At 43.2% G+C, this 27,196-nt stretch overlaps 1 protein-coding gene across 8 annotated transcripts in view; it reads left to right on the forward strand.

Moving 5' to 3' along the window:
• The window catches only part of TMCC1 (transmembrane and coiled-coil domain family 1), a 214,666-nt gene extending 196,890 nt beyond the window's left edge, over nucleotides 1-17,776 (forward strand). For 7 of the 8 annotated variants that reach the window (XM_027093858.1, XM_027093859.1, XM_027093862.1 and 4 more), the window contains 2 exons: nucleotides 11,232-11,367; nucleotides 13,768-17,776. In XM_027093858.1, coding sequence (XP_026949659.1) covers nucleotides 11,232-11,367; nucleotides 13,768-14,082 — 451 coding nt within the window. In that variant the 3' untranslated portion in view covers nucleotides 14,083-17,776. Of the gene's footprint in view, nucleotides 1-11,231; nucleotides 11,368-13,075; nucleotides 13,227-13,767 lie in introns of all 8 variants that reach the window. The other variant, XR_003430144.1, reaches the window with a different exon arrangement.
• Nucleotides 17,777-27,196: the final 9,420 nt, after the last annotated feature.

Here is a 27,196-nt window from a genome sequence, read left to right on the forward strand (position 1 = left end):
CATATATTTAACTTGCTGCTAAAAGCTGGAGGATTAGTCTGTTCCCAAAGTGGGTATCCTGTATTGAGCTACAGTAGGAAAAAGTTCAGCTGTGGCAAAATGCATTGAAAATAAGAGAGAACTAGGAAAACGATTCATCAACAGTTTTACAGGTTCCTTTTGTAGTTTTCCCCTTAGGGAATCTGGCCCGGAATTTTACTCAGCTACTGCCTGTATAGAGAGCAGTGTCATGCTAGGCAGGCTGAAAACACTCCTGGTGTTGATGAACAGTAATGCCATTTGAAAGCTTCTATTTTAAGGGGATTAGTGTTCTTTGGAAATCGGCTTCTGAGACTGTTTGTATTAAGCCCAGGGATATTTTAAATTGCACTGAGTCATAAGAGCAAAAATACAGAAGGAGGCAGTCACCATGAGCAGTCATCACATGCAGTAGAACAGTCAGTAACTAGGCTCACCCAGTTAGGCACAGGCCATTGGAGTTCTAACTAAAGAAATTGTTGTTTAAGTATGAACTTTTACTATCACTGGGCATAAGACACAGACATGGTCAGATATAGCTATGTTAGCCCCGTATTCCGTGTGTTAGACCTGTTTGTCAACTGTAAGTTGATCTGAGACTCTCCAGTGGATATGTAGACTAAGTTTGGCCATACGTTTGAAATAGAAACTGAAAATATTGGATCAAATTAGTTCTTCATTTATAAGAGGAAAAAAAGCCCAGTTGAGAGGTGCTCATAATAGATGCTTCATAAGAAGGGTAAGACCTTCCATCAAAGAGATCTTTCATACAGATAGGCTCTTCCCAGTTTAGCCACTGAAGAGGTAATGGAGGGAGAATGGGAGGGAGGAAGGAGGAACGGGGAAGAGAAGGAGAGCAAATAAATTAATTACTTCATTAATTAATTAAGGTTGGACAAGCCTGAATTTTCCTGCCGGTTCTGATACTAATTAGCAGTGTGACCTTATGTAACTCACCCGAGTCTCAGTTTCCGCTGTAAAAACAGGGTAATGGTATCTATTGTACAGGGTTGTTGAGATTATTAAATGAGATAATGTTTGTGGAAGCACCTGATATGGTCTGAGAAGTGGCAGGATATTAGAAAGCTGTCATTACCAAGTCTGCAAATTGCCCAGAAAGCCCCTATAGCCTTTATTTATTCCCTATATGCTTTAGGCATCTGCTGCTTTTTGACTTTAAGATAATGCCCTGCCTCTCCTGAAAGTTTGGGGGACTGATTGTTAATTGGGGACTGATTCTGTGCTTTTTCCTTTTCAACTGAAGGCTAGCTAGTTCAGTGTTTACTAGACTCTTTTTGGGCTTCAACACAAATATGGTAACAAAAGGTAAGGAGGGAAAATTCACTTTCTTTCCCCAGTTCAGCCAGGAGTGTATTCAAGCTCCCATTTCATGTCATAATCTCCTGCCCCAGCTATGTCTGTCCATTCTGGTCAAACACTGGCAGAAACTACCTCAGGTCTCCGGTATGCACTTGGGAAATAATAATACAGTAGACTGCTTTCATAGTTGCCTATTGGTGTCAGTCAGCCCTGGGACCTAATTCTTCCTGTTTCTCTCAATACCTGTTATACAGGATTCTTCAGCCATCCTGTCCTAGTGACCTATTGCCCAACTAGGGAAGCACCACTGGCTCTCAGAGGTGGCTGCAGACTTTTGAGCCACACCCAGAGGTGCATTAAGTGAAGCATTCCCAACCTGTGCACTTACCAAAATTTCTCATTTGTCAGGAATTTGACCCAAAAGAGCCCTGGCTTATCTTTGATCTAGGAAGATGACTACTGTGTTGACTGATCCAGTGGATGAAATTGGATCAATTTCTAAGACCATTTGGAATTTTCACTTTCCAAGACCCATATTCACTTATGAATTGTAAACCTACAACAAAATCTGGATGTGTTTTAATACTTTGTAGATAGAGCAGGTTTTGCTTCTGGGGGAAGAATTTCACCTGCCCAAATATAATATAACCTTTTTTAAAAAAGATCTCACAGTGTTCAAGCTTTCTGTTTACTAATAGTTAAGCTCAAATCATATTTAGCTGTCTATGTTCCCTTTGAGTTGTAATGATTGAGGAAGGACCTTTAAGTAAAAAGTCTCAAAATGAGAATATTAATCTCATGCTACTTTTTGTTCCAGATGGAATGACATGGAAAGCATGTGCCAGTCAAAATCATATACTAGTAGGATCAAGAACACCCCCCCTTCATGTCCAGAGAGTTTTAATTAGTGTCTTATGAAGGGGTTAAAATCCCTTACAGGGAGTTCTTGATTTTAAAAAATCACATATGAAAGGCTGTTACACAATTTACTTTCCCTTTTTTCCCTTTGCTGGTTTGGTGTTAATATTTAATGAGAGAATGGAGGTGTCCTTTCTATGAATTCCCTAGGTATCTGGCTTCTCCATTTTAGAATTTAGACAGGAAGTAAACACTAGAAAGTAAAGTGAGCAAAGGAGTTTAGAATATTAAAAACGGGAGGAGTAGGAAGTTGGTGGGAAGTATTTTCTTCCTTTTGTTATTCAGATTTTGCGTTTGACTAATGGGGGGGATGTTAAAAGACAACAATAAAACAAATCTAAAAAACAGGTAGCGTTGGGCTTCCCTGGTGGCGCAGTGGTTGAGAGTCTGCCTGCCGATGCAGGGGACACAGGTTCGTGCCCCGGTCTGGGACGATCCCACGTGCCGCGGAGCGGCTGGGCCCATGAGCCATGGCCGCTGAGCCTGCGCGTCCGGAGCCTGTGCTGCGCAACGGGAGAGGCCACAACAGAGAGAGGCCCGTGTACCGCAAAAAACAGGTAGCGTGAACCAAGCAGTTCAGACCCTCCCTGCACCTCACTAACAGGGGAAGGTTGCAGCGTTTTTCTCAGTCTCCCATTTCTTAATTATAATTTGAAGTACGTCCCAGAGAGGAAGGAGGTGAGGATTAATGGAGAAATGTCATCATGAATTTGAGTTCCTCCGAGGCAGACACTGGGTAGCTGTCGTTGTTATTGTTATTTTTGGTGCTGATGTTTTGATGCTTACAGTGATTAAGTAGGTTAGATTGAACCCCAAATTCATCCACCACACACACTCCTCCACCCCAAATAACACCACATCATTTTCACTGGGCTCTTTGTGTTAGCCTGTTTGCAGACCGTAATTTCACACGTGGATTACATAAGCCACTCAGGCTGATAACACTGAAAAAATGTTTGATTGGAAATTGCTAAGCATGGTCAGGTTTGTGCTTTCAGTTTGCAGGTCGTGAGGTTGTGAAAAGAGCTGAGGAACAAACTTCCGTGACCCAGGTGAAAAAATTAGGGAAAGTTTTAATAATGACAAGCCAGTACAGTTTTTTCAGGGTACTGAGGCAACCCAGAAGACTGCATTGCAGGACACCAGGGGCATCTTGCCAACCTCTTTGTTCATCATGTTTTGCAAAAGCCTCAAATTTTATGGCTTTCTCAGTCTCCTCCCTGATGTTTCCTGCAGATTGGAGGTGCTTACTATGGTAACGCAAACACAACTGTTTGTGTGAGTGTCATAGGGTTACAGCTACACAATAACAGCTTCAACTTTTCTGTTCTTTCAGAAAGCCATCATTCTCCAGGTAATTCTTATGACTTGAAGAGGGAAGTAAATGCTGGTAGTCATTAGTGGATGAATTAATGGGGCTGTTTCATCTGGACCCTTTGTGGGTTTTGCTTCACCCCTGAGTTCTGCAGCTTTGTGTCACCTCAGCAAGTCTCCTAACTTGTTTGTGTTTCATCTGTGGGAAAATGGAGCTCATTTTACTTACCGAAATGCTACTTTGCTATTTAACTATTTGCTAATAAAGTGCTATCTTTGGGAGCGATAATTACCCCATTGGAGTTTTTCCCATTTAGGAAGACTCAGCTTGAGGAGATCTTGCTGTTAATTCCCACATAACTGTGAGTAAATTGTTCAACTTCTGAAAGACTTCATTTTCTACAAGGGTATGGTAATCCATGGTAAGGATTAGCACTTTCTACTCAACTCTTTCTGAAGATTTGCAAAGATCAGCTAAAATTTATTTAAGAGACTTTCCTTCACACACATACAAAACACATGCCATGAAAGGAAGGTAGATAGGAGGTTTTTATCAATTTAAAGGACAGCTTGGAACAGGCCAGTGAATGGAACTAGTTGAATTATCTGGCAGACTTGAGCCAGATAATGGCAGGAGCCATTTGTATGCTTGTGCTGGCCCTGCTGGTGAGGAAGTAAGAAGAGGCTTGTGCCCAGAGTTGAGAAGGACAGAATATGTGCCCATTTGTGTGATGTCATAGAAAAAACAACATGAATATACTGGAAACAATGAAAATTCCAGAATATATGAAATTGAGAATGTGGAGATAGATGAAGAAATGAAGGATTAGAGGAAAAACTCAGAAGCAGGAAGCCGTGAACAGTGGAGCCATATAGTAGTACTTGGGATCACATGGCAGTCGACAAGCGGTGCCTTTGAACCACCTCACCTAGGGGTTGTAGCCTTTTTTGCCAGGCATCTACCTCCAGTGTAATCCACACAGTTGCCCTTTGGAGTAGATAGATTTCTTCTTAACAGATGAACAGGGTCACTCACACCAGTGTGTCGCAGAGCCAGGATTTGAGTCCAAAACCTGGATGAGCTGATACATCTGCTTGTACAAACTGCATAACACAGCATAAAAACATCCCTAAGTCAAAAGAAGGTGCAAAGCAGAAGCAGTGAAGGTGGAGAGCCTTTAGTTATAATGTGGAGTGAACAAAATTCGGTCCTAAAATGGCTTCCAGAATCTGTGACATGTTAATGACCATTATATGACAAACATTGGTTTATAAGCTTCAAGAGTTAGAAAGAAGTGCTGAGGACTTTTGCAAGTACTCCATTATTTATATATAGTATTACATACTCATGCATAGCATTAAATAATTATAGAATTTCTCCTTTCACAAATGGGTTAAAAAATCTGAGGAGCAGCCTCAGGTGTTATTTAATAAATCATCTTAGCTGTTCATAGGTGTAAGTATCCAAAACATGTTTTGTCACAACCCAAAGCCATGAAACAGCCCAAAAAGGAACCTGAAAGAGATACATGCAGGAGGGAACTCCATAAAATACTCTCAAACAAAAGCTGCAAATGTCACAAGGAAATCTAGTTGATGAAAGAAACCCACTGTGAAACAGACGAAATAAATGAGACATTATACTGCCAGAGAACAACAGAATGATACCTTCCAAGTGCTAGGGAAGAATAACTACATGTAGGCTGCTCTGTCCACCTGATTCATTATTCAAGGAAGAGGATAAAATCAAGACACTTTCAGACTCATGTAGATAAAAATTACCTCTTATAAAACCTTGCTGAAAGAAATACTACAGGATATATTTCAAGAAGAAAAAACATGAACTCACACCATTGGTGAAAGAAATCAATAAAGCGTGTTGGTAAATCTAATTAAGGTGGGGACTTAAAATTATATATATTGAAAATTCTTAATGTCTACATCAATTTGGATCTAAAATTCTGGAAGAGAATATAGGATTCAAGGGTTGCATTTCAAAGGAATGTTAAAGTGTTAAAAGTTTGGGAGAAAAAACATTTCTTATACCCTAATCTGCCTGTCACTTGCCACCTGGCAAGTTTCTGTTCACTTTATTCCTGTCCCCTTAAATTGATGGGTGCTCACAAGAGCATGAGGATAAATAAAACACAAATGCAAATGCGATTTTGCTTTTCAATTAGAGGTTTATGTATGAAATTCCTGAGCCCTAGGCAAAAATTACAAAATAGGCTGACTTATTCTTTCTTCTTCTCACCTGACCTTTTATGATATACAACAAAATGTATATCACCCTAGCAAGGACAGTTACCAGGCTTAGGGGCTGAGATACTCTCTAGCAGCAAACTCTAAGCTCTGAGTGGCCTTGCCCTTACCTCCTGCCTTTTGTGTCTTCACCCAGGATGAAGACAAGTGGAATAGAAGACAGGCTTATCTTTACAAATAACATAAGGCAAGAGAGATGAGTTGAAAGAATCCAGTCAGCAGCCTGAGTTCAAAAATGATACTGACAGGGCTTCCCTGGTGGCGCAGTGGTTGAGAGTCCGCCTGCCGATGCAGGGGACGTGGGTTCGTGCCCTGGTCTGGGAGGATCCCACGTGCCGTGGAGCGGCTGGGCCCGTGAGCCATGGCCGCTGAGCCTGCGCGACCGGAGCCTGTGCTCCGCAACCGCAGAGGCCACAACAGTGAGAGGCCCGCGTACCGCAAAAAAAAAAAAAAAAATGATACTGACAGATGCGTGTGCGGTCAGGACTTTAGGGATTAGTTGTGTGGAAATCCATAGGGAACTGTCTCCTATTGCTGAATGCAGGTATCACAGGTAATGTAGATGAGAGAGGGGGCTTGAGGTGAGAGTTATGAGTCGCTAGGTTTTAGTTCAGTTTTAGATGGATAGCTGTATCTATCTAGCAGTGAAAACAACTGCCTTAGGAAAAACCATACCCTGCCACTAGAGGTGTTCACAGAGAGATTGCTTGTCAGGGATGTTGTAGAAATAGTTCCTTGATGGAAAGAGATTTAAGTAGGCTTCTTCTCATCCCTAGAATTTAAGATTCTTTATAGTCAGGGAACTTATTTTTATCTTTCAAACAATACTTTAACTGTTTGTGGTGTATTTCTCTTTGTAACCTACTGATTTTAACAACTCTAAAGGGGAAGGGGGAGGTATGTGAAATAGTGATCATCTTAGAGACATGTAAAACAGGGTGTGAGATATTGGATTTATTTTGTAGTTAGCACAGTGATGTGGACTGCCGATGAGCCTAAGATGAGACTAAGGCCATGAGTCAGTCACCACAGGAAATATTTGGTTAGTTAAAAAGGTTTTCAAATTGTCCATGAATTCCTTTCAGGGAGCACGTACTCACGCGATGCCTTCTTCATAATGCAGTAGAAACATTTTCGAAAGGGCCAGTGTGTTCTTAGTAGACTGTGAAGATGGAAAGGAGAGAGACATTTTTTAACACCTCCTGTGTACTCAAATGCATATACAAGGTAGAGATTATTACCCTCAGTTTATAGATGAAGGAACTTGCTATGCAACTTTGAGAGGTAGAACCAGAAATCAAACCCAAGTGCTCCTGGCTATAACACCTATAATCATTTTTTCCCAATGTTTATTATAAAATTTTCAAACACACTGCAGACTTGAAAAAAATTGTACAGTGAACATCCGTACACCCACCTCTTAGATTCTACATTTTACAATATTGTCTTATTGTATATCTTTCCATCTGTCCATCCTTTATCTGTTGTATTTTTTTGATGCATTTCAAAGTAAACTACAGGCATCCGTAATTTTTCTTAACAGCTTTATTGAGATACGCAAGTCAATTGTTTTAGTATATTCATAGATATATGCAACCATCACCATAATCTATTTAGGACATTTTCATCAGTCTCCAATCTTCTCAGTCCTGCCCCAGCCCCTGGCAACCATTAATCTTTCTGTCTCTATAGATTTGCCTATTTTGAATATTTCATATACATGGAATCATACATTTTTCAGGTCTTTCTTACTGGCATGCTTCCCTTAACATAGTATTTTCAAGGCTCATCCATATTGTAGCATGTGTCATTACTTCGTTTCTTTTTCTTTCCAAGTGATACTGCATTGTATGAATAGACCACACTTTATATATCCACTCGCCAGTTGATAGTTGTTTCCACTTCGGGGCCATTATAAATAATGCTCCTATGAACATTTGTGTACAAATTTTGAGTGGAAATAAGTCTTCATTTCTCTTTGGTGTGTACCTGGAGTGGGATTTCTGAAGCATATGGTAACTCTATGTTTAGCTCTTTGAGGAGCTGCCAAATTTGTTTTCCAGAACAGTTGCACCAGCAGTATACCAGGGTTCGAAATCTCCACGTCCTCACCGACACTTGTTATTATCTTCTTTCTTATTCTAGGTCCATAATCTTTTTTTTACACTCCTCCTCCCATTGACTCCACCTTGACATAAAGCTTCAAACCATCACATCAGTGTAGTACTGTCCAGGCCCCTCTGTGGCTATGTGATTTGGATCAGCTTTAGACCTGACTCACATTTCTTACTTATGAAGGGAATTAGTTTATCTGGGCTTCTTGAATTGTTTCAAAGTGGCATCATAGCACAGAGGTTAAGAACTTTGGCTTTAAAGTCAAACCAACCTGGATTCAAATCTTTGCTCCCCTGCTTAATTTCTGTGTGCCCTTGGGCAAGTCTCTTTACCTCTCTGAGCTACAGCTTCCTCATCTGTAAAGTGAAGATAATACCTACTCCCTTCTTGGGGTTGTGGAAGTTAATTTACATAGTAGACACTGAATAAATGGTAGCTGCTGCTATTACTTTTTAATTTGTTCTAATGGTATTTGTGAGCCATGTTTAATATCAAATAAGATTCTCCAACATTCCTGAAAGGCCTGAAAGACTATACAATTTGTGGGCTAAGGGGTTGAGGTGGTAGCCTATGGAACACATGCCAAAGATGTCATCTGGGTCTGCTTTCATCAGCATGCAGGCTGGTTGCCACTACCACCAGGCTCCCCTCCCTGCCACCCCACATTAATCCTTAGCTTAGGACAGTTCTTTGCTGCCAGGCCCAGCCCTTCCCTTAAATCCCAAGGGACTGACACAATGGAACACCACTTTTAAAAAGTGTCTAGCCCCTCTCTGGTGAGGAGAAAGAATAACGAAATCATCGAACACTGAAAACACCACAAACGATGAGCTTAATAGGACAATCATAAAAAGACAATATATTAACATAATCTTGTGGCATTTGTTGAACTTAAAATTTGGTGGAAAATCAACTCCAGAGGTGGCATCTGTTTCTGAGCATGCCCAGGGTCACAGATAAAGTGAAAAAAAAAGGCAGAGTCACAGAGAATCCGCCCTAGTTACGGACAAAAAGTGGAAACCTTTCTGATCAATTGTTCAGTCACTTTAGTGACAGTTTCAGTGGGAAAGAAAGCAGCACAAAGATTCTTATCAAGGACACAGGAGAACTAAATAGGATTCAGTAACATAGTAAAAAGGGTCAGCTGCACCTTTTTTTTAAATCCTTGTTTCATAGCGAAGGAATGGAGTTTAGGATATAAATGAATATAATTATTCATTATACAATTATTAGAAGGGAGAATGTTGGTGATGTCACCACATAAAAATTACCTTGAACAGAGAACTTGCATGTATTCCTTAAAAGTTTGTGTACTATACATGTGGTTAAAAACAAGAGGAAAAGGGAGGGTAGTTTTAAATGTTTGAGTTTGTTCTGACATTTTTATTTTTTTAATATGAAGTCTGCTGAGACTCACATGCTAGTGTTAGGTGTGTGCTTGCCTGGGCAGCACTCAGCGGTAGCATCTGCGGGGCATTGGTTCCGGGACACACATTCCCCCTACTCCACCCCCATGGATACCAAAATCTGCAGATGCTCAAGTCCCTTATATAACCTATGCACATCCTCCCACATACTTTAAATCACCTCTAGAGTACATATAATACCTAATACAATGGAAATGCTATGTAAATATTTGCTGGCGCACAGCAAACTCAAGTTTTGCATTTTGGAACTTGGTGGAATTTTTTTTCCTAAATATTTTCACTCCGAGGTTGGTGGAACCTGCAGGATGTGGAACCCCAACTGTATATATTCTCCTGTTTGGATGAGCCCTCTGTCTGACTGAGACGCTTCCATTCTAGTAGCCCTAAGCTAGACCTGTTTTTATTCTTCCCTTTCTAGGCTTCTTAGTGTGTAGTCGTCAACCTTTCTCCTACCTACTTAGCTCCTTTTTTGGTTCCTTGAACTCCACCCACAACCTGCCCCAAGCTTCACCACTAGCAGACAACCCAGTTTCTTAAAACACCGTGTTCATCATGTCACCACACCGCACTCCACCCCCGCCCAGCAGTGTGCTTTGGGCCCTTGTACTGTCTATTCCAGAATCTCCACTCCCCTACCTACCTTTTACGGGCAAATTTCCTTTTTTTTCTCCAACTTAGGTCTACTGTTCCAGTTAGCCTATACATTTCCACCTCCTGTCCTTTACCTGTGTTCTTTTTCCACCCGGAATCTCTGATCTCGTCCTTTAAAACTGTTCCAATCCTACTGGTCCTTAGATGCCCTGCCCAGGTCCCATATTTATGTAGAATAAACCTTTTCATATGTAGTCCTAAATGCTAGAGGTGCAAGATGAACAAAATGATCCTTCCTCCTGAGTAACCTTATCTCCCTGCATTCTCACAGTTTTTTACTCACCTGCAGCCACACTGTCCCTACTTCTTGTCCCTAAAACCTGCCAAGCTAATTCCCATCTTGAGACCTTTATACTTGCAATTCCTTCTGCTTTAAGATACTCTTCCCCTCACAGCTTCACGGGGCTTTTTCATGTCATCACTCAGGTTTCAGCTCTCATTGTTTAGAGCATTGAATGGGGGAGAGGCCTTCCCTGACCATTCCAGCTTCGTCAGCCGCTGGGCACTCTGCCATATGCCCATACTGATCTTTCCTGGTTTACTTATCCATGCCTGCGGTCATCTTGGTTTTCTTGCCTTCCACCCCGACTGCAGAACGTAAACTGAGGGCAGGCGTTCTGTCTTGCTTATTACCACAGTGTCCGCAGCACTTTGAACATACCGGGCACACAGAAGGCTCTCAGTAAATATCTGTTGACACTGTCACAGACACTGTGCTTGGCTATAGTGATGATGGGCTCTGAATAATGAACATACAGGTGAGTGACCTGCCGGGTGTTGGAATAAGCTACTGGTGATTGCCAGACGGTCAGTTTCCATTTATGTGCTGTTTATCTTCTGATAAGACCCGCTTAATGTTGCTGTAGTTTTTGCCTCTCCCATGTACTGCTCAGAGCAGAATAAGAACTGCCTCGTTTATAATGGGTATGCTTAAAGCTAATCAGGGCTGCTGGCCTCACTACAAATACCGTGTGTTGAGAGATGTGGAAGAGCCATGTTGCTGCTATGATATGGCCTTGTGACAAGCTGTCCATTCCAGGCACTAAGAGCTGTACCCACTAGCATGCCCTGTTACCTCAGGCCACTCACTTAATTTCTTTGTGCTTTTATTTTCTTCCTTTGCAGAATGGATTTTGGGGATTGGATGTGAATAATACCAAGAAAAATACAGAATGCATAAAAAATTTAACTTTTCCCCCTTCTTAGATGTGAACGATTAGAAGAACAACTAAATGACCTAACAGAGCTCCACCAGAATGAAATCTTGAACTTGAAGCAGGAATTGGCCAGCATGGAAGAGAAAATTGCATATCAGTCCTATGAACGGGCTCGGGACATTCAGGTTAGCATGAAGGATCAGGTGTAAAAGCAAAAGGCTAACAGAAAGTAGAATGTTGGTTTCCAGGGGCTAAGGCATTAGGGGGATGGGGGGTGGGTTATTGTTTAATGGGTCCAGAGTTTCAATTTTATAAGATGAAAGAGCTATGGAGATAAATGGTGGTGTTGGTTGCACAGCATTATAAATGTTTAATACCACTGAACTGTACACTTAAGAATAGTTAAGATGGTAAATTTTATGTTATACGTATTTTACCACAATAAAAAAAGAAAAAAAGGAATGAAGTACTGATACATGCTACAATATGGATCCACCTTGAAACATTATGCTCAGTGAAAGAAGCCAGTCACAAAAGGCCACATAGTGTATGATTCCATTTATAAGAAATGTCTAAAATAAGCAAATCTGTGGAGAGAGAAAGTAGGTTAGTGGTTGCCGAAACTAAGGGAAGGGGGAAGGGAGTGATAGGTAAAAGGTAGGGGTTTATTTTGGGGATGATGAAAATGTTCTGGAATTTAATAGTAGTGATGGTTGCATAACATTGTGAATTTACTAAATGCTTCTGAATTAAACACTTTAAGATGATTAAAGTGGTAAATTTTATGTGTATTTTACCACAATAAAAAAAATGTTTAGGGGAAAAAAGGATGGAGAGGGTAGAATATTGAGAAGCTTATACCAACTGTAATACGCCTGCTCTTCAGATGAGGTGCATTTCTCAAAAGTCTATGCCATTTGGAGGTGGTATGCTTGCTTGCGTTCTTAGGAAATGTTTCTTAGGATCACAGTTGTCTCAGTACATGGAAAAGCACATGTGTTACGTCTATTCGTTGCTGCTTCAGGAGCTGCTGTGACACGTCTCAGGGCCATCTTACCTATCTTCTATGGTAAAGGGGGCTTTTGTGCTAGCTGCCAAATCCAAACCTTTTACAGGTGCATTGCCAGGCAGTTTACAAGAATAACACATGAGGCAATAATGTTTAAGGCTAATACTCCTCTAGTTTAATCTCTGGGAAAATACGATATTTAACTTTTACTCATCCCATTTGGGAGATATTTCTAAGAAAACAGTTGGTGGTTTCATATGAAAGCATCTTGAAATAAACTAGTCTTAGAGAAGGGAACTGGTCCGGGAAACTTTTATTACAAAGAATCAAGGGAATGTCTAGATCATTTGCCCAGATGCCATCTTCTCCATGCCCCGGAATTCTGCTTACGTTTTAGTTTTTTTCCCCAAGGTCATTCTGGGCTGGAATGTATCTGTTGTATGTCCATTCTCTAGCTTAGCTTCAGTCTGAAGTTGCCTAGCCTTCACCTCAAATCCCAGGAAACCAGGGCCCACTGAAACCAAGATCAGAAAAACCCAGGGCTCCCACCACTGCTGAGCTTTGGAGGGTATCTGACCATTGCTAAGGAAATAGGTTCTGTCCTCTGAGTGTTATGGTAAATTTTATATAAACTCATGGGTCAAGATTATGGCCTTGAGAGGAGCAGATCACCTGAAATGTTTGGTCAAGTGTTTGGGCATAGTGTCTGTCCTCTTCACAGAGATCAACTCTTCTTAAGAAGACAGAGCAGGGAGCCCTTTCCCCTGATGTCAGGGAGTTATTTAACTTGAAAAACACCAGGTAGTGTGTACAGGGATGTCCAAAGAATGTTCACCTCTCCATTGTTATAGTGGGAAAGTTGGAAATAACCTATGTCTCTCCAGTAGGGAACTGGCTGAATAAACTGTGACATATCCAAGCTATAAATGCTAGGTAGCCGTTAAAAAGAACTAGGTGGGCCTCTACGCGTTGACACGGAGAGATCTCCAGGACCCGCTGTCAAGTGAAAAAAGCAAGCTGTGGATCAGTCCTAGGGTATGGTACTATTTTCATTAAGGCAGACAATTTTTAAATAATTCCACGCATATCCCAGGGACATATGTGTATAGACTTAAACACGGGTGAAAGGATGAACACACACCAAATTGACAGAGTTATGTCAAGGGCAGGGACTGGAACTGAGGAAAATACCAAGAGAGACTGCCTTTGTGTCCTATTTGAAATGTTTTTATGTTGAACAATTATGTGTGTCCTGTGCAACTTAATAATTTTTAAATGGAAGAAAAGAGAAACAAAATCATATATTTGAGATCTTGTTATTAAAATATTCAAGACCAAATCTAATTGTGGCAACTGCTTCCTGTGAGCTGTCCCACAGGAATGCGATGGAAGGCAGTTTAGGTGTATAATAGTTACTTGAATTGTGAGTTATGCATTTGGCCTCTCACATTCAAGACTCTAGCATATTTTAAATCATTGGCGTGGCTCAAGATGCATCTGGCTTGCCCAAGGGGCATGTCAGCTATTCAGAGTCCTTGTGAGCAGAAAGCTTAACTCTTCCCTGTCTGGCCCACAGGAGGCCCTGGAGGCGTGCCAGACCCGCATCTCCAAGATGGAGTTGCAGCAGCAGCAGCAGCAGGTGGTACAGCTGGAAGGGCTGGAGAATGCCACTGCCCGGAACCTTCTGGGCAAACTCATCAACATCCTCCTGGCGGTCATGGCAGTCCTTCTGGTCTTTGTCTCCACGGTAGCCAACTGCGTGGTTCCCCTCATGAAGACTCGCAACAGGACGTTCAGCACTTTATTCCTTGTGGTTTTCATTGCCTTTCTCTGGAAGCACTGGGATGCCCTCTTCAGCTACGTGGAACGGTTCTTTTCCTCCTCCAGATGATGCTGGCACAAGAAGGCAGTGCTCCCCTACCCTCTGGCGAGTGCATGCGGCGAAGAATTAGACAGCAACTTACCTACTCTGAAGTTTTCTACAACAACAAAAGAGTTGAGTGAATCTGTTTACATTTAGAATAATGTTTTTTTCTTCAAAAGACACAATTGCAATAGTATTTTTTAGATTTTATCCAAGAAGTTTTTTGGGCAAAAATCTTGGATCATTTTTATGTAGCATGATTTTCCTTGGGATGCAGATCTTAAACAGTCCTTTAACATGAACCAACAATCTGGAGCACACTGAAGGGCATTCTAAATTGTGGCTTGAAGGACTGCACTAAAATCCACTAAAAAGATGCGAAAACCTGATTAGGGAAACCAGTTAAACCTAACACCCTGCCTTGTCTGGGCTCACCACCTCTCCCCCTCCCAGACTAACTTTACTGTGAAGTCCTACCACATTCCATGTCTGAATTTCTGGATTCAGGGTGGATTTTCCTTGTCCGTGGAAGAACACATGGATCTCCCTGGCTTTCTCACCCAAGTTGGCCACTCATGGTAACCCTGGAAGTATGATCACTTTTGAACCTGGTCCCTTAACCTTTGCTAGGATACACAAGTGAGAGCATCATGCCCCAAAGGATCTCTGCACAGTCCTACTACAGTATTTTGAAGTAGCCCTCTAAATACTTAACTTTAAGCAAATCCCATGGCCGCACTTTTAAGGTTTTTTTAAATATGTGTATAGTCACCAATTTAAAAAACAAAAAATCTGAACAGCATACTTGAAGAATGTAATACTCAAACTCTCAGTGCTTCCTTATGGTTTCTAATAGGATTTTTTATTATTGTTATTATTATTATTGGGTTTTTTTGGAAAGGGTTGGGAGGGTCTTTTATTTTTTCCTTTGAAATAAAGAAGTGATGTTTTTAAATGAAGAAATGTGTGGATATTTAAGTGTGCTGCTCCCTCTTGTCTTGAAACAATTTGAGTAAAGGAACACTTGCTGTAAATGCCACCCTCTGACACCCTTGTTTTGAGACCCAGCTTAAACTCCATCCTCTGGCTGCTGCTACTGCTTTTTGGTGTCCTGCCACCCCACACCACCACTTTATGGGCTTGGCTTGGTTGGAGAGGAAAGGGGTGCGCAGGGAGAGGGGGAGGCTGTTTCCACAAGCCAGCATGATAGAGTAGAGATTTTTTTTGCCCCAACAATATGTTTACCCAGTGACTTTGGGCTGGGATTATCTGTAGGAAAAATTGAGACTGTACTATGAGAGTCATAAACAATTCCTTGTGTTTTCTTAGTTCATTTTTTAACACCCCCTAATTACTGAAACCAAAGTGATGTGGAATCTTCTGTCTGCATTTTGGGCCCAGCATCTTTAATTTCAAAGCTTTATTCTGTCTGCCCAAGAGAATCAACTGAAGGTGATTTCTCCCTAAAGAGCAGAAAAGCAAATGTCAGGTTAGAAGGACTCACGTTTGGGGTGTAAAATGTTGTCAGCGTCCTCTTCATCTGAACTGACTTGTTAACATAACTATGCTCAGTGGACCTTTATAGACAGTTTAGAAAAATGGACTGAGCCTTCTTCACCATCCTATAACCAGTTCTACCATCCTGGCGGAACTTGGGCTTTTAGAGCCTATCTAGAAAGCTTGGCCAACCTTTTCGTATTCATAGTATTGAATCACAAATGCTGTTGCCTCTTGGCCTCTGTTCTGTGCAACCAGGTGATGAGCAAGGGGCACATACTTTGCCCTGAAAAGAGTAGCAAAGCATGCCCTGCCCATCTCCCCTATACCAGGAAATTCTTCTGGAACTGGGTTAACACTGCCTGTCTGTCTGAGAGGATGGCTTACATGACAGCTCCAGCCTCCTGTGGCTTGGCAGGCTGGCCTTCTCAGAAACAGCATGTTGTTTCCATAATCATTTTCATATTTTAACTCAGGTACCCCAATCTTCACTCCATCCTCCAATGATTGTAGTACACCTGTTAGCTCTGTTGACCTCTCAAAATCAGTGCCCAGAGCAGGCACCACAGGGGTGATTTTTCTTTTAAAAAATAATTGGAACCAATTTATTTTCAGGCCAAAAACAAATTGTTCTCAAGCCTATGTATTTACAATGTTAACTTTGCCTAAAGGTATTGCGGTGACTTTAGGCAGAAGTGCCAAAGGACACCATGACCTTGTCGAACTAGCACAGTTTTTCCTAATTTTGTGCTTTAGTGAGGGAAAGACAGTCCCACAAAGTTAGTGGAAAGATGCTCTAGCCACAATCCTCCAGTTTTTCTAAGACAGAACTTCTGAGTCCCGTGAACTGTGTAGAGACTACGAAGTATTGTGGGCACTGGAAGTCACTGGCTAGATGGATTGAAATTGTTCCCATTTGCCTTGGGACAGTTTCTGTCAAAGGAAGGTTTTCACCTCTGGAAAGCCCCCTGAGCTCCCAGCCAAACAGGCCCGCGCTGACTGTCCGTCCTCCATTCTCAAAATGTCCTCGGAAGGACCTCCAGGCTAGGTCAGGCACGGTAATGGCTTTCTAGATCTCTTGTCCCTTGATTATTCACCAGGCCCAACGGTTGTCTGCATTTAATGCTGTTTGTAACCGTGCATCTATTTTCTTGCCTTCCTTCCACTTTGTGCTGCCTATACCTGTTGCCTTTGAGCTTCTTTGCATTGTGGCTGTTCCTGGGTTCTCTTATCTATTCAAAGCTCTTCTATAACCTCGCTCTAATGGTTTAACAGTTCTGTGGATGGAAACTTGTCACTCTAATGCTTCTTCTCTTTTAAAGACTACAAGCATTCCATTTGAAATGAAGCATTCCTGGATTACTGGTTAGGCTGACTATGGTAGCCTGGGTGACTCTGTTCAGGTTGTAGAGTGACTAACATTTACCTTTTTTTATGATGGTTGAACAGCACTTCTGTCTGCTCCAATTTCAGTTCTTTGGAAAGATATTCAGTGCATCCTAGCAAGGAAGGCTTTCTATTCCACTGGCTCCTTAAGAAGCAAAAGTAGGTTAAATTTTACACTCGCCTGACTGGGTGGGGTTTTCTCTCTCCCCTGTACCCCCTCCACCCAATTGAGGTAAAAATCTGATACGAAGAAAAACTCAGATCAAGCCTTCCTTGCTAGCCATGTCATAACAATGAGCATAATTTTCATGTGGTCTTTGCTGTATTTGGTTTTGTTTCTGATTTCATATTCCTTTGAGGTACAGTCAGATGAAATGCTGAATTCCAAGTGAGCTCCAGTGAGGAGCTGCCTTTCAACCTCAGAAAATGTGCATCCAAAACAAAACCAAATATTATCAAAAAACTGACACAGGTAAAATTATGGTTCCCACCCCCACGTGAAGCTGGGGATTTTGAACGTGGCTCTAAGAGTTAACATTTCTGTCTGTGTGTCGTGTATGCTGGGTGATGCCCTCAGTAGGATTGACTACTAGACTGTAAGTGTGTTTTATCAAAGTGTGTAAGAATAAAAACTCACTTGCACGAATTGAAAAGTACAGAAATGACACTTGTGAACGTGTGAACATTAACACTGTAGTTGATAGATCTTAAGCTGCTAATTGTTGAGAGAGAATTACATTTTTGTTTTGTCTGGTTGCTGCAGATTCTCAGCAGCACTTTTACTGTACATACAAATTGAAATAAAGACCTCAGCTATTAACGAGGTGGTTGGACTCGGGTTTGTTTTGCTCTTTATTTTTGCATATTCAGTTCCGGTGACAAGTTTGTCAGTCTGAAAACTTTCCACTAGTTTCTGCATTAGAAACTTTGTGAGTATGTGAGTGAGTGAGTGAGTGAGTGAGTGTGCGTGTTTGTGTGTGTGTGTGTGTGTGTGTGTGTTTAGCCAGTATCTTAAAACTGTAACCGATAGCTGATAGCTGGGTAGCTGTCACCATCTCCCTGGATTGTATACACTTCACTTCAGACTGGCATTTTGCCACAGTTCCTTTAGGCTGGTCGGTAGGACTGCCTTTTAGTGCTTTGGAGGGAGTTCTTGGGAGGGAGTTCTTGAGAGGCAGTACCCCCCAAATTCAGCATCTGATGCCCACAATGGGTATGATAATCCCTGTCCATTGTTACAAGGCTTTGTTAATAAACCAGTGTTATGATGGGAGTGAAAACTTACTTTATAAAACATTTGAGGTTTGAAGTTCTACATTCATGAAAGGGGTTATCTTCTAGCCTAACTCCAGCTATGGTTTTGGTATAGATGTAGTAGTTTCTATTACGGCTTTTCTTTGATGATCTCTGGAAGGTCTCTGGAAATTGAGAAGCTCTAATCTTACCTTTTTGTAATTTTCTTTTTTTTTTTTGGCCACGCTGCGACATGCAAGATCTTAGTTCCCTGACCAGGGATTGAACCCGCGGCCCCTGCAGTGGAAGCGCAGAATCTCAACCACTGGACCGCCAGGGAAGTCCCTAATCTTGCCTTTGACAGGGTACCAAACAGGGTCCTCATGACTTGGTCCTTCACACCCCCAATCTGAATGTCGAGATGTTTAGGCCACACTTCTGGCTTACTAGTTCTGTGCCTCCTACCCCATCTATAAACTAGAGATATCACACCCATCTTGATCCTACCTTGTGGATGATGTGAAAATAAGAGATGCCGCTTGTGAAAACTTTTAAACTCGCTGTGAGAATGCCCTAAACTTCTTGAAATATGGACCAGGCTGCCATGTACAGATGTGCAGGTTATAAGCCGGCCAATCCCAAGGGGCCGTAAGAAAACTACACTGTGAACGACACGTCCTAGAGTTTCACAGTGCACAGTGGGCACCCAGAACAGCCCTCACCACAGCTGATAATTTGAAAGCCTGATTTATTGTCATCCATTAAAGACTTTGGAGAGTGGAAGGCTGGATACATAAATCTGAGAAGCTGTGGTGTAGACAACAGACTGGAGAGGCAGGGGATGGGTGTGTGGCCAACTAGAAAATGTCGGCCTCACCTGAAGTGTGCAACTGTAGTGTTTTAAAACTCCGTGAGCTAAACTAAACTCCTAGCCAACTTGTGACCCCAAATCTAGGTAATGAAGAGTAGCTGACATTTATTGAGCACTTACTGAATGCTGGGCTTAATGTTTGGTACTTGTAATGCAATTCTCACTTAATTCTCCCCAGGGTCTTACACAGGCCTTGTCATCCTCATTGTCTAGCTGAGGAAATGAAACTTAAGTGGCTTGCCCAAAGTTATACTGTTAAGAAATGGTAAATGAATGTGATGGAAAACAGGTCTGTGCAATGTACGTAACAAAAGATGGGTGTCCACAAAGAGCTAATGTAAACCGAGAAAACCGTCAGCTAAGTAGAAAATAGGCAAAAGATTCACAGAAAAAGAAATGAATCACCAATAAGCATCCAGTAGAAACTGTTCGGCCTCATGTGTAAATCAGTGTGTTAAATGGAAAAAAAAAAGTGGTGAAATAGTATATTGTCTATGTGTGTTCAAAATAGTTTGTTTGCATAAATACATGTATGTAAGTACACAGAAATGAAACCACATTAAACTATCCCCAGTAATTACTTCTGGGAAAGGGAGTGGGAGGAATGGTGGTGAAATAGGACTTTCATGCTTGACTCCTATAAAGTATGAATCTCTTAATAGAAATGTATTTGTGTATCTTTAAAAAATCAACACTTTTTAAAAAGAAAATAACAGGTCCCTTGAGAGGTGGAAAAGAGATGACAGTGTTACTCAAGCCAGATTGTAATAGAACATCTTTTGCTTTAGAATTGCCTTAGAAGGAGCTCTGGACCAAGTTTGGGCCACCCGTTGGGCTTTCTTGCCACCCTGGATTTCTAGGCGTTGTGGCCAGATGGCCATCCCAGTGCCAGACAGGACGTGGGGCGGTGGGCTTGCAGCAGCTGGTACCACCTGTTCGGTTCAGCCCTTCATTCATCCTACAGCATTTGAGAGCCACTCTGTGTACCAGACCAGGCTGTGGAGATGTGCTCAGTGAAGGGGAGAGGAACCTGTGTTGTAATAGAGCTGGAAGCCATGTGTGGGAGCGAAGAGGAGGGAGCAGTTCTGACCGGGCAGTTGGGAAAAGCTGGATGGAGGAGGGTTTATGGTGAGTGAAGATGAGTGAGGAGGGCCTTCCAAGTTGAAGGAACAGTATTGGCAAAACCACGGAGGTGACAAAGGCCGAGGTGAGTCGGTCAAGCAATGGATCAGAGCCTCAGATGGCTGAGAGGGTGCCTGGAAGAACATGTGAATCAGGGACAAAGTTAAAAATAGTTGCGAAAGGGCTTCCCTGGTGGCACGGTGGTTGAGAGTCCGCCTGCTGATGCAGGGGACACGGGTTCGTGCCCCGGTCCGAGAGGATCCCACATGCCATGGAGCGGCTGGGCCCGTGAGCCATGGCCGCTGAGCCTGTGCGTCCGGAGCCTGTGCTCTGCAACGGGAGAGCCCACAGCAGTGAGAGGCCCGCGTACTGCAAGAAAAAAAAAAATAGTTGTGAAAAATTCTGAATGCCATGCCGAAGGTTTACCCTGTGGCTGCAGGAAGGTGTTGAGTGGTGTAGTGACCCATCCTGTGTTTAAAGACAATTATAGCCCTTCTGGAAGGAACCAGTAGCCTCTTTTTCATGTCATCCAAGTCACTTGGCTGGGTGAGAAATGCTGTCCAAGGTATTTGATCTTTTGCCTTTTGATCCTATAATGGAAGGAGCTTAAACTTTTTATTTGATCTGGGAGGTGAGGGTATGGTGAGGGTATAGTGAGGGTATAGGAAGCTCAGAGTTCACTCCATACATATAAATGTATGTCACTTCTGGCATTAGAATCGTTAAATTCTACAACAAGAGTGCTTACAAATTTATTCAGGCTTCTGTCTTAATGAATGCTTAAACTGTCCAAAGGAATATTCTTTTAGAAGACTTCATTTCAGTAGTTATTGAGACTATTAAAATGTACAGCAAACCATGATGAAAATAAATTATAATAACCACTATACCTTAGAGAGCAGTTGTGAGGATTAAATGAAATAATTGTGCGGTGCCTCACCCAGCTCCACAAATGGTCTCAATTATTGTTATTAGTAGACAGAATTCCTTGAGGGCAGGGAGCTGTCTCACTCATCTGAATCTCTTCAGACTATATCGTGTCTCTCATTCTTACCTGATGAAGGACTCAGTAGCCAGAGTTTGGGCTGTCTGTAGCTAGCTCTGGCTCCTGAGTTGGTTTGGAAAACCAAAAAGTAATCAGTATGTGTCAAGGATACTCTGACCATAGAAACAACAGAAGAGAGCATCCCAGCCATAGAGAACAAAAGCTGGCTAATGGATGCACATACACTGGGCTGAGGGGCTAACAATAGATTTTACTGGTAACTTCTTAACCACAGGTAAGGACGTTGTTGTGTTCATGGCTGTGTCCTCAGTGCCTGGAATGGTGCCTCGCACATAATGGGTGCTCTTTGAAAAGTGGAATTTTAAAATTGCTACATATTGAATCCCTAGTCTGTGCCAGGCACAGTGCCACTTGTTTTACCGCTAATTCTTACAGTTGCTCTGAAGAGGAGATGGTGTAATTTCCATGTTGCAGATGAAAACAAACTCAGATAGGTGTTTGGGTTTTATCCCATGGGCAAGTCATTTCACTAGTAGATGGCAAAGTCAGGATTTGGACTCAGAGACCCTCAATCACACTTCTTTATGCACTGGAAGCATTTTGTTCTCTCTTACGTGTTTTCATTAGGTATCTTCCAGAACATAAATGAAACAGTTCCTGCTGAAATTCATTTAATCGTCATGACCAGGTTGCCAGCCCAGAGACACTGACTTGGATAATTGGAATGTTATGCTGTTTGCCCCTACACTAAAACAACCCAGACTACTGTACTTACTCTTTTTTGAAAGTACCAGCTTTAATGAGATACCATTCAATTCAGTCGTTTAAAGTGTTCTATTCAGTGGTTTTTGTTTATTGACAGTTGTGCATCCAGCATCACTAATTCCAGACCTTTTTCATCACCTAAAAATGGAACCCTCCACCCATTAACTGTCACTCTCCTATTCTCTCAGCCCTAAGAAACCACTAATCTACTTTCTATCTACAGGTTTGCCGATTCTGGACGTTTTATGTAAATGGAATCACACGATATGTGGTCCTTTGTGACTGGCTTTTTTCACTTAGCATGTTATCAGCGTTCATCTATGTGGTAGCATGTTTCAGTACCTCATTCTTTTTTACTGCTAAATAATATTGCATTGTATGGATATACATTTTTATCCATTCATCAGTTGTTGGATGTTTGGGTTGTTTCCATTTTTTTAGCTATTATGAATAGTGTTGCTGTGAACATTCATGTACAAGTTTTTGAATGGACCTTTGTCTCATTTCTCTTGGGTATATACCTGGGAGTGGAATTGCTGGGTCATACAGTAACTATGTTTAACCTTTTGAGAAACTACCAGACTGTTTCCAAAGTGGCTGACGCATCTTACATTCCTACCAGCTGTCTGCACATCCTCACCGGCACTTGTCATCATCTGACGTCTTAATTATACCCATCCTATGGGTGTGAAGTGGTATCTCATGGTCTTGATTTGCATTTTATGTGTTTTTATGCTAATATCTCTTTTCATAAGCTTTCCTATCCATATCTTCCCAACCCAGGCTGTGGCTGTCACATTTCATTATTGCCACTGTGCTTGCCTTACCTAAAAGCCTTTCATTTCCCCACTAAAAACTGCTTTTCATCTACTGTGGGCTGGGATTCCATATAACCCAACTCGTCAGAATTATATCCAAAGTAAGGTTAACTGGATTCTGAATGAGTCCCCACCAATAAGTAAGATATGTGCTTGGACTTTGTGACTGCTGATCTAGCAGCTTTGAGACTATTTCTGCTTAAAACCAAGATTTTATTAAAAAAAAAAAAAAAGAGAGAGAGGAAGGAGAGAGAGAGGGAAGGAAGGGAGGAAGGAAGAAAGGAAGCCTGGCCTCCCACTAGTCATGTGACCTTAGACTCAGCCCAAGTCCTCACGCACGCGTCCCCCGCTCCTCCCTTCCTGCCTTGTACTGCTTCACTTCTCTGCTCCTTTGCATGTGCTCTTCCCTCTTCTTGCAGTGACACACACACACACCCCCCCGCCGCCCTATTTATCTGCCTGGCAAGCTCTTACTCTTTTTTTTTTTTTTTTTTTTTTTTTTTGGCTGCTTTGGGTCTTTGTTCCTGCACGCGGGCTATCTCTAGTTGCGGCGAGCGAGAGCTACTCTTCGTTGCGGTGTGCGGGCTTCTCATCGCAGTGGTTTCTCTTGTTGCAGAGCACGAGCTCTAGGTGTGCGGGCTTCAATAGTTGTAAAACGTGGGCTCAGTAGTTGTGGCTCACGGGCTTAGTTGCTCCGTGGCATGTGGGATCTTCCTGGGCCAGGGCTCGAACCCGTGTCCCCTGCATTGGCAGGCAGATTCTTAACCACTATGCCACCAGGGAAGCCCTCTTACTCTTTTATTTTACTCTTTATTAAGGAATTTTTCAAACATAGGCCATAAATGCATAGGGTAATAAACCCCAATCAACAGTTACCAACTTGTGGTCAGTCTTGCCTCATCCACACCTGCCCTCCTCTCCCCTCAAACTGGATCCATTTGGAACAAATGCCAGGTAGCATACATTATTTGTCCTTTTTCGGGTTTTTTTCTGGTCTTTTTTTTTTTATTAAGGTGAAATTCACATAACATAAAATTAACCATTTTAAAGTGAACAACTCAGTGGCATTTGGTAGATTTACAATATTGTATAACCACTGCCTCTATCTAGTGTAAACAGCTTCATCACCCCGAAAGGAAACCCCATACCTGATAAGCGGGCGCTCCCCATTTCCCCCTTCCACACACTCCCACCACCATCCTGGGCTCTGTCTCTATGAATTTGCCTCTTCTGGGTGTTTCATATAAATGTAATCATCCAAAATGTGACCTTTTGTCCGGCTTCTTTCACTCAGCATAATGTTTTCAGTGTTCATCCATGTTGTAGCATGGATCATGACTTCATTCCTTTCCAAAGCTGAATAATACGCTTTTGTAGGGGCAGACCACATTTTGTTTATCCCTTCTCAGTTGATGGCTATTTGGGTTGTTTCCACCTTTTGGGTACTATGAATAATTCTGCTGTGAACATAGGTGTCCATGTACTTGTCCGAGTACCTGTTTTCATTTCTTTTGAGGTGTACACCTACGAGTGAACTTGCTGGGTCGCGTGGTCATTCTGTGTGTAACCTTTTGAGGACGTAGGCAGCCTCTCCCTTGTGAAGCCCGCCCTGACTTCCCCACATATATTCAGGTGACCCCGGCTTTGCGAGCCTCTCTGTTACAGCACCTACCTCACTGTGACTTCTTTGGTTTATGTGTGGTTTTGCCACACTATATCGCTTCCCGTGGTAACTGAGCTCTTTTTCACGAAACACCCTCCCCCATGCTCGCTCCCCATCATTCAGGTGAACTAATCCCATGATCCTGGCTCAAGAGCTGGACACTTGGTCCTGAGGCTCTTGCTGGCTGAGTTGGGAAAGAGAGACTCTTCTCCTTTTGCTACCTACAAGGACCCTTTGTCCCCAGAGCTGCCAGGAGCACAGCCTACCCAAGTATGAGGTCAAGAGGGAGGGAGGCAAAGCCAAGACATGGACAAGAGAAACAGGTTCTTGATGAACCAGTTTGACTCCTGGATGCAGCCATGCTTGAAGACAGATTCATCTCTTGAACCTCCCAGTGTTGTGAGCCAGTAAATTTCCTTTATGGCTAAGGTAGTTTGAGTTGGGTTTTGTCACTTGCAGCCAGGAGACACACATGATGGTGGACTCATAAGGGACTGTCTACCAATACCCTCCCTTCCAGGACCACACCTCCCCACACTTCAGCCAAACTGTGTGCATGGGAGGAGCCGTATTCTCATAGCCTGGTACTGTCGAGCTTGGGACCAGAAAGAGGGTTAGTCCTAGTTCTTGGGTCATAGGAGCAGGTAAGTGTGAAGTTCGTGAGAGCTGTTGGCAGGGAGAGACCCCAGGCAGGCAAAGAGAGGTGAGGTAGGGCACACCCCAGCGCCCCGGGCCCTGGCCCAGCTGCCAACGCTGGCCCTACAGACCTCGCCATGGTTCGGTCGTGTAAGACATGCCCGTGTGCCTCTAACTAGTCACGCTTTGGGGGCCCAATCTAATTCAGGCCACATTCTGTAATATGCCTAGTCTCATGTCTCCCACAAGCTTCTTAAGCCACAAACCACTTCTTATTCACTTCTGCATCATTCATACCTGTGAGGAGCTCTGCCAGGGCTCCTGCCTGCGTGGACACACCTCTGACTTTATGTCAAGTGCTTGTGCATCCCAGGAGCCATGCTTAGTTGTTGTATGGGTGTCTTGTTTGATCCTACTGGATGCTAGTAGGTGGAACTGTGTGAAATTTCCAATAGTCAACTATATTTTGAGCTATAAAAACAGCCATTTCATATGGCCCAGTGTCATACGAATGGTATTTTGCTGATGAGGCCAGCGAGGTTGGCGTCTTGCCCGAGGGAAGCCGGGTAGAAAATGGTGGAGCTGACAGCAAGGGGATGCCTTGACTTTCAGTGACGTGGGTGGGTGAGAGAGGGGAGACAGGGAGCGGAGGTCTCGTAATAGAGCCTCCACCCTGCCCATCTGCCCTCGGCACCCTGGGCAGTGAGAGAGGAGGCTGAGGGCCCGCAGGTGCTGCAGGCCCGCCCCGCGGCTCCTGGGAGCCCAGCCCATGGACAGAACGGCAGGGCTCACTCAGGGCCCGGTTCGTCCTGCAAAGGCTCTCTGGTCAGGCAGGAAGGGCAGCACGCCTCTGGGGAAGGTCTCTGCCCAAGTCAGCCGCCTGTGACCTCAGGCAAATCCTTCCAGCTGTCCCCACCTCCTTAACTCCACTGAGGAATAGAGGTAACAAGGGCACCAGTCTCAGGAGGTTGTTAGGAGGGTGTCGTGAGTTAACTGTTGTCAGGTACCCAGAACAGCACCTGACAGGCAGTAAATGCTCAGTGAAAGTCAACCAGCCTTGCTGTTATCAGAAGCCAGGCTCCCTTGTACACCCTTCGCCACACCTGACAAAATGCTGTCGTTCCCATGCTTACAGTCACTGCCATACCTTCACACGTGCTGTTCTCACTGCACTGCCCTCCCTCTGTCTGCTTAGGGAATTTCTCTTCTTCCTTCAAAAAGCCCCCCTTCTCAGAAGTCTTCCTTGACCAGCCCTTCTCCCCACATCCCCCAAACATTCGCTTCCTTCTCTGTGTCTCTAGTCCAGTGCCAGCTGAGTTGGGCTCTATGACAGCTACACAGTGAGTGGTGGTTGAGCGTTTACATGACTGTCAGCCCCGCTGGACTGTGAGGGGAGCAGGGGAGGGGCCAGTTTCTCTCCTGGGGGACCTCAGACTCTCCGTGGTTTCAAGTGTGAAACAATCAGTGATTGAGATAGAAATCTCCCAGCTACGGGACAAGTACACAGAGGAACTTGAGTCTGGAGGGAGGCCGGCATGTGGTGGGTTCTCACACTTCAGACCCAGCTCCCTGGATCCACCCATTGGAGAACTGCAAACTGTTTAGCTAGTGGCCCCCCCGAAAGAATTTGGAAACACTGTGCCCTCTCACACATTCTACAGTTGACATCTACAATATTAAGGCTTAAATGGGGAGGACTTCCCTAGTAGCGCAGTGGTTAAGAATCCACCTGCCAGTGCAGGGGACACGGGTTCGAGCCCTGGTCCGGGAAGATGTCACATGCTGCAGAGCAACTAAGCCCCTGTGCCACAATTACGGAGCCCACGCGCTGCAACTACTGAAGCCCACGCGCCTAGAGCCCATGCTCCTCAACAAGAGAAGCCATCGCAATGAGAAGCCCGTGCACCACAACGAAGAGTAGCCCGTGCTCGCCGCAACTAGAGAAAGCCCGCTTACAACAATGAAAACCCAACACACCCAAAAATAAATAAATAAATTTATTGAAATTTTAAAAAAAAGCTTAAATGGGTGCAAAGGATGTAGTTTCCAGGATATTTTAAATATTGACACTGTAAGGTTGAACTGTTTCGTCACTCTGTGACGCATCCAGTGAAGCTAAAGAGCATAGTGATTGCGTCCCCATC

Source organism: Aethalodelphis obliquidens, unplaced genomic scaffold (assembly GCF_003676395.1).
Source record: "Aethalodelphis obliquidens isolate GAN/ISIS:26980383/991018 unplaced genomic scaffold, ASM367639v1 scaffold86, whole genome shotgun sequence".
Taxonomy (NCBI): domain Eukaryota; kingdom Metazoa; phylum Chordata; class Mammalia; order Artiodactyla; family Delphinidae; genus Aethalodelphis; species Aethalodelphis obliquidens.